Raw genomic sequence first — 14,042 nt, 5'->3', positions numbered from 1 at the left:
TAACATTGTAAATATTAAAAAAGTTTGAATTTCTTTTTCAAAACTGCACAGTGCTCCTTTACTGTTGTTTATAATAATAACATGTCATATTATGTTTGTTGATAATATTTGTTATTACAAATCTGTAGTAACAGTAGTGACTAATAAGTCTGATTAAATCAATAATGGCGTAAAAACTTTAATATTTCTCTGTGAAGTTCAGAAGAATAAAGTGACAGAAATGACGTCAAACTTGTTTTTAAATTAGCTACAATATTCCAGTAAATGTACTTAGTTAACAAATGGAACCTGGAGATTAAATTTAAATACATCATCATAATATAAAAACAAAAACAAACTTAGACATCGAATTTAAAACGCTCCGGGTGAAAGCGGAACTCGTCTCCGCTGAGCCCTTTTTTCTGACCGGACGGATTAGCGTGCCGGACAGATTCCGTTGACATTGCTGAGGAGGAGGAGGTGGGGACGGGACTGGTGTTACCCAACCTGAAGGTTTTACTGAAGGGAGCCGCAGTGTGGTGGCAGCCCGCTTCTCAGCTGCGATATTCGGACACGGTGCAGTCATGTATCGGCGGCCGCTGCAGTCCTTCGTCAGAACCGCTTTTAATGCGACAGCGTCCAGAACCGCCGGAGGAAAGGTAACAACATCACTGCTAACGTTAGCTTAGCTGGCTAATAGGATTTAAGCTAAGTTGACTAACACGCCACATTCCACGCTGTTCTGAGAGCTAACGGAGTGTGTGAATAAACACACAGTTACACACAACGATGAGGAACAACACACGAAACATGGACGTGTGTTTCTGTGAAGAGTTTGTGTGTGTTTGAGATTTAATCAAACCACAAAAGCTCCCAACTGTCTTCTGTTAGTTTAGAGAGAGTTACTAGTTACCTGTCGAGCTAATCAGCTGGTTGTGCAGGTGAACTTGACCGCGCAGGTTAACTAAGCTAACAATACTGCTGCTCAACACAACAGTGACGGACACACAAAGACCACTGACCTGCTCCTGCTCACATCACAGACACACAACTGGAATCATGAGCAGAATCAGTGTTAACTGTTCACCATAATGTCACAATATCACAGAGAACAGCTTTATTTAAACATCTTCCTTCTATTTGAGAGGATAAAACAGAAAAGTCCCTGTAAAATGAGTTATTGTGCTGTCAGGGTTTCCCACCATCACAGCAGCACACAAGCAGTTTTAAGAGCCATTAAAGTCTAATTATTTAAATTCAACGTGAAGAGCAAAATAACTAATTGAATGACCGGTGTGGTGGTTGTAGTTGGTCCCCAGTTTTATCATATTCTTGTGTTCCGTTTGTTTATTACCAGCTCGAGGTGTTCCAACTTTTTATACACAGATATGATGATGGTAATGGTCTTTCCAGGATCCTGAAACGTTTCCACCTCCACAAACCGAGAGGAGACCCTGAAATTTGGAGATGAAAACTGTTAGAAAGAGGGCGGATTGGACGTCATGAGGATAAATCTTTGTACCTGTTCTGTCAGACCAGAGCTGAAAAGATCAGTAGAAAAGAAAGAAGAAGAAAAAATAGGCAGAAGGGCAAAGAATGATTATTTTCATTATCTATTAACCTGTTAATTATTATTGTTATTATATATCTTAGTTAAATGTACCAAAAGGAAGTTTTACATGGTTATGAAACAGTCTCAGTTTAACACTGATACCTCTGTTTGACCTACATTAGCTCACAGGACCATCAGACAGAAGATTGGCTGTTGCTTCATAGTTACAAGAGTTATTCTTATTGCCTGTCACCGGGTCAGGTTCTGCCTTATCTGTGTCGGATCAGATGAAACTAAAACAATTCTTTCATAACCTCCATGATCAGACTGGACAAAAAAAATGAATGTTCCTTGTAGCCACTTTGAAAACGACACATTAAAAACCCAGAAAAACACCAAAGATGTTCAGTTTAGAGCTGCGACTACTGATTGTTGATGGTGAACATAAACATGTCGATTATTTTCTAGATCAATCGATAAGTTGTGTGTTCTTTAAAATGTCAGAAAATTCCTCAGTTCCTCAAAGCCCAAGATGACGTCCTCAGAACTCTTGCTTTGTCTACAACCCAGAGATATTCCAAAGAAACCAGAAAATATTCACTTTTTAGAAGCTGGAATCAGAATTTTGACTTTAATTCTTTATTAAAACAGTGAGCGGTTGATTTAAGAGTGTGTTGAAGCTCTTTTTAAGTTCACAACGATAAAAAACACAAAAAGGGGGAAATCCTCACATTGGAGACGCTGTAACTGGAGAACGACTGGAACTTTTCTTTTTAACAGAAATGATTTATGTAATTGGCTGGTTAAGTCCAAAACCCAGAGATCTTAAATTAACTCATAAATTAAGACAATAAAAGCATCAGAACCTCCAGAGAATGTAGAACCTTGAAATTTTGGGCGTAATATTCAGATACTATTCTGTAATTCTTCTCCAGATGTGGTTTTGGTGTTGATGTTTATCAGATTATTATCTTCTAATTTGACTATCAAATTTAAATCTTATACATCAGCGCAGTTGTTATGAAAGAGACGTTCTGTACTGATATTTCCCTCTGACACAGTTTAATATTTCCAGTTCTGTTGTTATCAAAGTGATTATTTGTACCAGGACAACATGAGAACCGCTCTCTCCAGCTCCTTCACATGCTTGTTCCTCTTGTCGTGTCGATGTCACCAGCTGCTCGTGTCATTGTGAGCGTTGTTGTCTGACTGCTTCATCTCTCTCGTCTCCGTCCAGGTGTTAGATCAAGAAGCCTGCTTTGCCAGAGCTTTAGTAGCCTGCCAACTGGCCAGAGTCTCCTCTCCCAGTTTAACACCATGTCGGACGCTGCACATGACCACACAGGTAACAACAGCACACACACACACATCATTACACACAGTACGAATTACAAATTTGATATTTGATACTGGTTTTTCTTTTTTGTTTTTGATTTAACTTTTTATTGGCAGCCATAGTGTACAACAGACAACAGAACATGTACTTTTATACTGTTTCTAGTCTCTGAAGGAAGAAGCAGGTACATAATAACCCAAAAGACCCGTGAGATCAAATGAAATTCCATACAGGGTTCGTACGGGTGCTTGAAATCCTTGAAAGTGCAAAATTTCAATGTTGCATTTTCAAGGTCTGAAAAGTGTTTGGATTTTAGTTTAAGTGCTTGAAAGTGCTTGACATTATAACTCGGTCTTGGCAGCATTGGGATCAGACTGGATAGTTTTCTTATACAAGGAGAAATAAAATCAGTGTGTGTATCATCACACATGCGGCCTGGTAGCAAGAGAGAAGGATGGCTGAGGAGAAGGTGAATTTGATGCAATTTGGACTGATGACATGTTCAGTATTAAACTTTGATGAATAAGCGAACAGCTTATAAAAGTTTATGTCAAAAAAGTAAACTACAGGCTGCTCTCAGGTCTCCTTGTCTCGGTGCAAGTGTGCCTGAAGAACGCCGAGTGGCTTCCCTTTTTTGGATAAATCTTTGTGTTCTTTAATTTCTAAAGTTTTTCCTATTATGATACATCATTTTAGATGTTGAAAGCGTGATACAATGTACATAATTGTGATAAAAAGTGAAAAAAATAATCACGAGTATATTCCTGTAGATATGTATTTTACCCCAGCGACAAGGTGCTGGAAAATGTTGTAAATGACCCTTAAAAGTGCTTGAAAGGTGCTTGAATTTGACCTTGAAAAATGTGTACGAACCCTGTCCATAAGTTCTACTTCAACATATACATTTGTGACACTCAAACTCAAACTCATTGAGACATTAACACAGTATTCCACCATTTTAAAAGTAAAGTAGTAGCAGTCCTTCCACCTTGGTCACAATTCACAGGCACTCTTACTGGTACCAGACTTGATACTGCTTTTTCATTTCAAATGATAATATAATCCTGACAATATGAATGAAACGTGTTGTAGTATTTGGTTTGTTCCCTGTGGTCAGAGGAAATGTATCTTTAAATGCTGCAGCACACAAGCCTTTTTATATTTATCTTTCAGTAAAGATAAACAACTTTTGCTCTCAGTGTTGTCAGTTTCCTGTGGTACAGAACACAAAGTTAGAAACTCCAGTATGTGACAACACTACTTCCAACTCGGCCTTCATTTGGATCTGAACTACACACCTGTGAAGTTTTCAGGACTGTATCTTGCACAGACATGATAAATACATGGAGAAATACTGTGACATATTTTGTCTCTCACACACACGAACTGAAAACACGGCTGATTAACGTGTAAGTACTCGGCTTAAAAAATCAAGTGCAGCCTTTTTTGAAGCAAAACGTCTGGAAGCAGTGATGAAGGCCAACTGGGGTCATGGTGGCAGTAATAAAACTGTCAGGCATGAAGACAACATGCAGCTTAGAATAGGTCAGTATATTAATTTACTGAGCAGCTGCACTCTCCCAGTAAAGGCCAAGTTCCCCAGGTGTGTGTCGTCATACTGAAACTGTGCTGCTGATTTAATGAGGGTGATTCAGTGTGTATGAAGGAGTTTCTCCTCAGCTCTGTCGTCTGTCACATCTGTCAATCATCCTTCTACAACTTTTCCTCTCTTTCTCTCTCTTCTGTCACTAGCCGTTTTTAGACAGAGCACCAAGCCGCCAATCTGCCCGTCCTTTTGGCGGCTCGGTCCGCGGTTTTAGACAGAAGGCGGCAAATTGGGGGTCTGTTTTGGTCCGCCAATTTTCCTCCTCGGAGGGTACACTTATTTCCGCCTCGCCTGCTATCTAAAAACGAGGCGGCGATGTGGCGGCCTCTGCGTGAGGTGGGTGGAGGCGTCGATGACCTGCACTGTTGTGCGACCCACAGCCGGGGAGTTTTAAAACCAGGAAACAGCTGATCACAGCAGTCAGTCCATCACTTCATCCGCAGACATTAAGATGAACAACTGGACAGCCGCTGAGATCCAGGAGATGCAGCGTCTCCTCGGTCTCTGTAGCTGTTTGGTTGTGTTAGCTTGATGTTGTGTTGGCAAGCTAACACCGTTCGCTTCTTTCAAATTAAAAGCCCCCCGCTAAGAACCCAGTTCTAAACTCCGATGGGGTGCAATGTAAAGCTCTTATTTTGAAGACCAATTCTATGTCACGGTTCACAGCCCAACTTCAAGCTTCACGTCACGTCACATGTTTACACCAACCTCAGAGGCGGCTTTTGGAAAAGGAGGAATATTACGCCTCGGTTTTAGAAAGACAGGCCGGCATCTAAAAAGGGCTAGTCTTTCTTTCTCTCTTCCTTCTCTGTTCTGTTCTTACCTCTCACTCTGTTCTTCACCTCCTCCGTCATCCTCCTCTCACTGCTTTTCCATTTGTCGTCCGTCAGCTCTACAATGTGAAGGAGACGCCCCAGCACACAGAGGAGGAGGTTGGGGCCTTCACAAAGCTCATCGAGGCCATGGGCTTCACCGGGCCTCTCAAATACAACAAATGGGTGAGTAATGGTGGACAGAGGGGGAGTTAACACGGAGGGAGATACCTGTACACGATCACGTACGTCTTCACAGTTCATCAGTCACCCCACAGCCTCATGTGTGGGATTATGTGCACATCAGTGTTGTGACCAGTCCTGCTCATGATGAGGGACAGAAACCAGAGGCTGTTGTTGAGTTTTAAATTGTGAGACCACAGCTGAGTACAGTATCAAAATGTTCCAATGCAATAACAGCTGCACCTTTACCCTTATTTAACCTGTCGGTTGAGTAAGAACATGTCAACAACACCTCGAGGGAAACATCGTAGGGAGGGAGGCATTGAGACAGAGATGAAGGTGAGAGTGAAGTCTTACAGTCTCTGTCTGCTCACTGTTATATAGAGAAATAACCAATTTAATTAATTCACGACTAAGTTTCCCGACAACAGAAGACTGTGTTAGTTTGTTACCTTCGTTAGTTTGGCACATGTGCAAATGTGGTCGGTCAGAGGAGGACAGAAGAGCTCTGACCTCCCAGCAGGGAGCTGAAATTATGGGCTGTCATCCAGGAATATTTCTCCCAGCATATATACACATGAACACACACACACACACACACACACACACACACACACACACACACACACACACACACCCCCCAGCAGGTGTTCACTGCTGCACACACTCAGTGAGGTCTTCACCGATATCTTCAAATGTTTGTTTTTGTTGTTAATCTTTTCTCCATTTTTAGTCGAGACAACGAAGCATTCTTCTTTATACAAGAAATAACGGAATAGTTTTAAAGCCTTCAGCTCTTTGTTACACTCTCTTCTGTGAATGAGCACAGAAACAATCATCCACATTTATAAAAACATCCTGTATTAAAACATATTGCCATGAAACAGACTCACAGAAAACTCATTCTGAAGTGTTCGTATCCTGCTACACAACTCAATGAGCAGAGTTTTTCAACAATTAGCCCAACAAATACATTTCCTTTAAGTAACTTATGTTAATGTAATTGAAATATAAATGCAAACACTATCAGAAATATAGAAATGTAGAATAAAACCTTTAAGTTGCTGTGATGTCCTCCTACTTTGCCTTTTTTTGGTTGAGTCGCTGATTTTTCTCCGACACGTCGTGATGCTGCCACACTGACGACATCGTCTTACACAAACCACATTGCACGTTGCCAGAGTCGTGGAGAAAGTAATGCAGGTATATGGCTGTAGTGTGCAGAGAGGCGGGGCTGGACAGAGTGTGTATCCAGGGCAATATGAATGAGACGCAGCAGATTAACATCAGCCAGCTTCTTCAGATGTCGGTCAGGCGCCTCCATATCAGCTGATACTGATGTCAGGCCTGTTTCCACACCAGTGCCCCTCTTCTGTTTGTCCTTTATCCAAAGTGGACTCTTGTTGTCCAGGATGGACCTGCTGGTTCTCTCTCTGTCACCAGTTTGGCATGTGTACAGTGTTTTTATCGTTTGAGGGAGCGACGCTTGTCCAACTCTCTGTAACTCCATCAGAGACGGGCTCTACCAGGCAACCACAACTGCAGATCATTCTCACACTGCACATGAAAATCTGTCAAATAATCTTTGACATCGCAGTCACGAAAAGGGGTGTGCCAAAATATCGATACTACGATATATCGCGATATTTCATCTTGAGGTACGTTATCGATACACTGATGCCAAATATCGATATTTGAATGTTTTTAATTTTTTTTTTGGGCCCACCAACACCCCTCTTCGGAGGACAACTTTACCTTTATTCAAACATAGATATACAACCAAATAAAATAAAAAATAAATAAATAAATGGTTTAAGCAGCTCCGAAACCCACACATATCGATATTTAATGATAGTTGTAGTCAGTGTGTGTGTTAAGAAGAGACGCTGTGCAATATACTCTGTGTTTACTGTCATTCATGTGAAATTGATTGACATTGTTTTGTAATTCCTGTGAAATGGATTCAGTGCAGTCAATAAATTCTGAATTTCTTCAGTGACACAGATATCGTGATGTATCGTGGATGAAATTTCTTGCAATATATCGATTATCGCAGAATCGCCGTATCGTGATATTATCGTTATCGTGGGCAAAATATCGTGATAGTATCGTATCGCGAGGTACCTGGTGATACCCAGCCGTAGTCACGAACAACTCACACAGACCTCTGTGATGCAACAACAACAAACAAAAGTTTCTTTGGTCGTTTTATACACTCAGAGTCCATTAAAAAAGCACATTTAAGTTTTAAGAGAAAAATGTACTTAGAATAAGGTGCTTAACCAAAATAAAGTAGTTAAATCCAACCTGAGTCCTGGTCTTTATTAAAAATGGGTCATTAAGAATGTTAATAACTGTTGACATCGACTGAAATGAAACATTTAATGGTTTTAATTTCAGTATATGTTCCAGCTCTGACTGTGAGCCTCACCAGTGATTGATGAAGACTTTTATTGAACAACGTGCACTTTGTGTTGCATTATTTGTTGTCGATTAACTACCCGTTGCTAACACGTCCAACAATCAATTAAGAGAATTGCTTTGAGTCAGCATTCCTAGACTGTTGGTCAGATGGACATTATGTCGTAGCTGCTGATGTTCGTCAGGGATGTGACTGGGTTTTGGTTCCGTCTCGCCCTCGTAGTGAGTTTGTTTTCCAAGAATTCACACATCAGCAAAGCATAAACATTTACAGCCGCAGAACGGTTCGGTTCCGTGGGAGGTTTTGGCCAAACAGTGAGCGAGGTGGCGTATGTGCAGAGGAATGTGTGTTGTTGTGTCATCTAGTAAAGTGTTGGGCTTCGCGCCGGCTTGGCAACGATTGGCATGAGCAGTTAAACGTGTCTGACCTCATGTCCTGTTCTCTCACAGGTTTGTGTAGCTGTTTGTATTCTCCTTTCCTCCATACAGTTGTTACAGTTAAAGGTGTGTTGTGTGTTTGTGGCGGCCCAGTTAAACACCGCGGCTACAGAATCGGCATCACGGACGTAATCAAAGACAGAGTTGTTTTAAAGCTGGTGGCTAAACGTATCACCAGGTTTGAAAACTGTTTCTTGTCTTTAGTTAGCTTTAGCGACTACAATTGTTGGTTTATTGGATATTAAAAAGACGTGTAAGATGTTACTGATTTTCTTTTCTCTCTTGTCTTCACAGAAAATCAAGATCGCTGCCTTGCGCATGTACACGTGCTGCGTAGAGAGAATCAACTACGACGATTTCTTTGACAGTAAGTATGAAGCAGCTCCGACGCTGCGAGAGCAAAATCAGGAAGCATAGAAAAGTGTTTACGATACACGAGGTGAAATCTGCGTGATGGTAGGACATTAAAACGAAGCCTAAAGCTGAAGAATGGTTTAACTGCTTATACTGCCAGTAATAAGGCTGGTTTACATCTGCAGCCAGTGATAGTATATCACACCGAATGATATAATCTGTGATGTAGGGAGGCAGTATTGTTTAGATAACTCCTTATTTCTTAACTTCACAAATCCACTGTGTCTCATCCAATTAATAGACATTCGACAGGGATGAAAATAGAAACGGGGCTCAAAAACAGCCAGTTAGAATACAAAGCAGTGAAATCGAGGTCATTTTATTGCTGGCGCTTGTTCGTGTCCAAAGCCACAATACAGACGTGGACAGTCTCCAGTCTTGGTGCCCTCTTCCTGGAAAAAGCTGCTGCAGAACACAAACTCTCATGTAGTGCTGTTTACTGTCAGTACAGTCCCCAAAAAAGTGCACAAAGATTGAAAACTGGATCTCTTCTCGTCTCTGAAACAGCAGATTTAATGGACAGTTGTGTCCTGCAGTAAACGACTGCTGCTTCTACTGACTGACTGCGTATTTAGGGACTGCTCGTGAATTATAAATGTTATTTTGTATCCATCGTTTGAAAGACCTTTTTCTGCACTGAGTTAATATGAAGGTCCTCAGCAAAGCTTTTACTCATTTATTCATATTTATTTATTTTTGTTTGTGTGAAGCTGATTCGTAAAGTTGATCGACCTGCGTTGTGTTTAATGTTCCACATTATAACTGATTCAATAAAACGCAGACATTTTCCCCTGTTTTTCTTATTTATATACGATTAATGTATTAGTTAATATTATTATTATTTTACCGACAAATGAACAAATAGTTGGAGTTTCGATGAAAAACAATCTTAATGCTCGTTAACGCTGTGTGTTTGTTGCAGAGTGCTCGCTGCCCGACACACTCAACTCCTGGTTCTTGGTAGCGCAGCTGCATGTGTGGTGAGTGACACACACACACACACACACACACTCTGTTTTTACTCCTTCTCTCCTGATCCGATCACTTTTTCCTGTCCTGCGCTGTCCTCTCTCGTTTTTCCCCTCGTCTGACTTCACTCTTCGCTCTGTCAGGATGTGTTTGGTCCGGATGCGTCAGGAGGGCCGAGAAGGAAAGTACATGTGCACTTACATCGTCCACTCCATGTGGGAGGATGTAGAGCAGAGGAGCAAAATCATGGGGGTAAGTTCTGTTTATATGTGTGTGTGTGTACCTTCATATACAGCTTCATGGTACCCGTCAGGTCGTACAGCAGCATTAAACCCACAGATCATATAACGGCGTGTCCACCATAAACACATGTTGTGCAGTACATTGCACAGCATGCCTGTGATAACACACGAGGTCAGTGTGGTGTAATAATAGCTCCTCAGACGGATGTCTCCATACAGTGATATCATGTGACAATTATTCCTCTATACGCAGCACCATGGAAACATGATGAAGCCCACAGTGTCTGCAGGTCTACATATAGATCAGTATGAACCTTGAGGGAACTTAATTGAACCCTCGAGGTAACGATGTGTTTCATCTGGTCGCCTGTCGCTTCGACTTCCAGGAGAGAGTCAGAGAGCGAGGAAGGAAGTCCGTGAACGAGACTGAAAGTAACGTGAATAACACTAAAACATTCAAACATCGTCTGTGAACAATCGTAACTGACTTACATCAGCTGGACAACGTAGAGATGATTGTTATTCACGTCTGTTTATTGGCCCCAAACGGCTAAATTATATTTGCGAGAGTCTAACGAGCAGCGAAAAATCATCTCTGGTGTTTTTGATTGATCGGAAAAACAGATAAAAATGATCAGGGTGACGTCTCCAACCGTCCAAAACCCAAAAATATTCAGTTGAAATTAATGCAACATAGAAAATATGTCAGAATGTTTGAATGTTACTATTAGAACTACAAGCAGTCGCACAGTTGTGTTACTGATGTGTTTGTGTGATGGCTTGTATGTTGCAGCAGTGAAGTCGTCGCTCGTTGTGGTTCTGAGAACAGCTCCGTGTTCTGTGCCTCCGTCTCACAACAACTAAATTACATTCTGTTGAATAATATTCATTATTTTCGAGACATTTCCGCTTCGGGCTGATGCAACAGTGCATTAAGTTTTTATTCGTGCCATTGCATCTACATAGGATGCAGGTTTTGTTATTTAACGTTTTACATCAGCATAATTGTGCCAACAGTTCTCAGGCAGAAGTGAAGCCAGATCCCCGGAGAGTCGAGGCTGGCCGCGGTCGCCGTGTCCACAGAGTCGCTCCTCTATTCTCTGTCAGTGGAGCAGCTCCAGGAAGTGTCGCTCATTGACATCACAGACTTCAGGCTTGGCTCTGCTCGCGCGTAGCTTTCAGAAAGCTTTCTCGACTCGAGTCAACTCCCGAGTTCATGTGGAGAACAAACCGCAGTTTGTGTTTGTGTTATTTCACCGTCACTCAACAGAGGAGGACGAGAACTGTAAACTTGGATTCAGAAATGAAAGGTCAAAGTTAATCTGTACCAATCGATCTTTAAACATACGGCTGAATACTGATGCGGTCGGTTCTGTGGACCTGTCTCACGTATCTTTAGTAAACTTCATCTTTAGTTGCAGATTAAATGTTGCTGATACTCGATTACGTTCAATATCAGATACTTAACAGCTTTTACTCGAGTACTACTTGTGTGAGTAACTTTCACACAATGTCTTTACTGTTACTCAACTTTGACTTTTAGTTACTTTAACAACACTGGAGATAATTGATGCTTTTCAGAATGTGTAACTTTAAAAAGAAGTTTTCAAACGATTCAAACTAAATAATCTGACTTTAATCTGCTGGTCACGACGCCTCAGACTGCAGAAGCTCTGCAGTTCTGAGCAGCAGCATCGTTTTTCATCCCACTTCATATAAAAACTGATTAACTGAGTAACTCAGTCCTCTGATTTAATCTGCTGTGTGGCAGGTTCGTCATTTTATCTGTGAAAGATAAAGTTGATCAGTCTCTTGACCTGAATGTTTGAATATCTCGATTAGGATTTCAACTAACGATTCATTGTCGATTAATCTCAAGATTATTTGATCAGGTGTCTATAAAATGTCAGTAAATTGGGAAAAAATGTTGATTTCCAAAAGTCAGCCTGACGTCCTCAGAATCTTGTTTTGTCCTGAGGAAACCAGACAAGATTCACATTTAAGATCAAATAATCAATTACCAGAATAGATGGCGATCAATTCAATAGTTGTTCAAGTTCAAGTGGAGTCACGAGTGATTGGTGTGTTTTGTCAGATCATCGGATTCTTCAGTCGCGTCACACCGCTAATTTCTGATCGTCAATTTTTGTAGTTTGTCGTTAAAATGATGAATCTGTCTGCGTAGTTTAAAGTTAATCTCTCACTTTTGCTGCGTGCTGTTAAAGTTTTATCTGTCTTTATTGAAAACAAATAAACCAAGTCACCCATATTGAAACGATGAGCCTGGCAGCAGGTGAACACAAGAGGTAAGATCTATATGATGATGATGACGACGTTGAACTGGAGCCAACGTTCAGAAGCTTTTACGTTCATGAGCTCCTCAGTTCGGTTCATTTTGCTGCGTGACAGAAAGAGGTCAGAGATGAGAAATTACAGTGTGGTTTGTGAGGTCACTCTGTGGTGTGTGTGCATGCATGCATTGGGCGGAGCGCAGGGGGGAGTGTGTGCATGTGTGTGCGCGCGTTTGTGTGTGTGTGTGTGTGTGTGTTTGGTGTTTTCACAGCTGCGTATGTGAACTTTTGTCGGCATGTGTACACACACACTTGCGTATCCCATGTGCTGCTACACGGCTGCACACGTGACCGCGAATTAAAAAAATCTTCATCAGTTTGACCTCGGCACAAACTCAAACTTTTAATTTCTGTCTGATATTAAACACCTGGTGACATCACAGCCATTGATCCATCCCCAGAACAGAACGGCTCACAATAACTAAATAATCGTTGATCACATGTGTCAGAAACGGAAAATATAGAATGGAACAACAGAAATTTAAGAGGGAAAAAAGATTTAAAAGTGGAAATAAAGTGAGAAAAGGAAGAAACCAGAGCCTGACCTCTGACCTCCTGTGGTGGGAAAGCTTGTTTTTACTACAACTCACCTCCACTCGGTGTTCTGGAGCTCTACGTCAGCTGCACATGTATTTTTACAGCACGCAGCCCAGTGATTGGAGCCGTTCTCAGGTTTCATGTTAATTGTCGTCGGGAGCAGTGAAAACATCATTGGTCATTTTCTCCATGTTCATAATTACGACCACAACCAGATGAAACCAACCGAACTCTACAATGACTTAGCTGTCCGTCTTCTTACCGCTGAGCTGCTGCTGATCTCAGCTCCACCCTGAACACAGACGCAGATTCAGTCTGCTTCAGTCGAGTGCAGAATTATTGTGCTGAAAAATCATTTTACATGAACTTTGCCCGGCTTTTTAGGGACTGACTGTCAAAGTTAAAGGGATATTCCGGTGTAAGTTTAATCCATGGTCTAAATCACCGTGAAACTGTGTTAGACTCCCTCTCGAGAGATCAAGTTAGCAGACCGCTAATTTACGGAGTTTTATCAACCTCAGAAACGACAACAATACACTGCAGTAAATGGATCCCAAATATAAACCGCCACCAAAAAGCCACAAATAATGCTCAGAACAGCACCAAACTTCAGCAACAGTACAAATAGGGTCTCAGCACATAGTCCGGGGCATCTAACCTCCGCTAGCTTAGCTGGATTTCTACTGAGAAGCTAAAAACAGATTTCAACTCTCCTCCATCAGCTTCCGGGTCGGGGAAGTCCTGACGCGACGATTACCGAGTGCGGTTAGAAATGCTCAATTCCGTTCTTTTCCCTGTCCGCTCTCGATAATAACTGTTATAAACTGGCAGGTAAGACACATATGAACTTTGATTGCTGTTCCATGGAGTCATAATCATACATTTTCATCCATGAGCCGCGGAACTCTACTGCACTCGGTAATCGACTCGTCGGGACTTCCCGTCAACAGGAAGCTGCTGCAGAAGAGTGGTAAATTTAGTCAGCTTTTCAGTAGAAATCCAGCTAAGCTAGCGGAGGTTAGATGCCCCGGACTATGTGCTGAGACCCTATTTGTACTGTTGCTGAAGTTTGGTGCTGTTCTGAGCATTATTTGTGGCTTTTTGGTGGCGGTTTATATTGGATCCATTTACTGCAGTGTATTGTTGTCGTGCGGATCGTTTCTGAGGTTGATAAAACTCCGTAAATTAGCGGTCTGCTAACT

General features: G+C 41.6%; 1 protein-coding gene across 1 annotated transcript; it reads left to right on the top strand.

The window, feature by feature from the left end:
* The first annotated feature begins 405 nt into the window (after positions 1–405).
* Positions 406–10,073, top strand: LOC115583929 (ubiquinol-cytochrome-c reductase complex assembly factor 1-like). Its single transcript, XM_030421185.1, has 6 exons — positions 406–638; positions 2,769–2,876; positions 5,364–5,471; positions 8,622–8,694; positions 9,664–9,721; positions 9,854–10,073. The coding sequence occupies exons 1-6, from the start codon at positions 564–566 to the stop codon at positions 10,056–10,058; spliced, it is 627 nt and encodes a 208-aa protein (XP_030277045.1). The 5' UTR covers positions 406–563; the 3' UTR covers positions 10,059–10,073.
* The last annotated feature ends 3,969 nt before the right edge of the window (positions 10,074–14,042 follow it).

This window comes from Sparus aurata, chromosome 6 (assembly GCF_900880675.1).
Source record: "Sparus aurata chromosome 6, fSpaAur1.1, whole genome shotgun sequence".
NCBI lineage: Eukaryota > Metazoa > Chordata > Actinopteri > Spariformes > Sparidae > Sparus > Sparus aurata.
This window is presented reverse-complemented; position numbering and strand designations above follow the sequence as displayed.

Bases quoted from the DNA above. Each gene is read 5' to 3' on its own strand.
- LOC115583929 (XM_030421185.1), top strand. From the start codon at position 564: ATGTATCGGCGGCCGCTGCAGTCCTTCGTCAGAACCGCTTTTAATGCG. The intron at 5,472-8,621 runs GTGAGTAATGGT...TTGTCTTCACAG, and splicing joins CTCTCAAATACAACAAATGG to AAAATCAAGATCGCTGCCTT. The intron at 8,695-9,663 runs GTAAGTATGAAG...TGTTTGTTGCAG, and splicing joins CTACGACGATTTCTTTGACA to AGTGCTCGCTGCCCGACACA.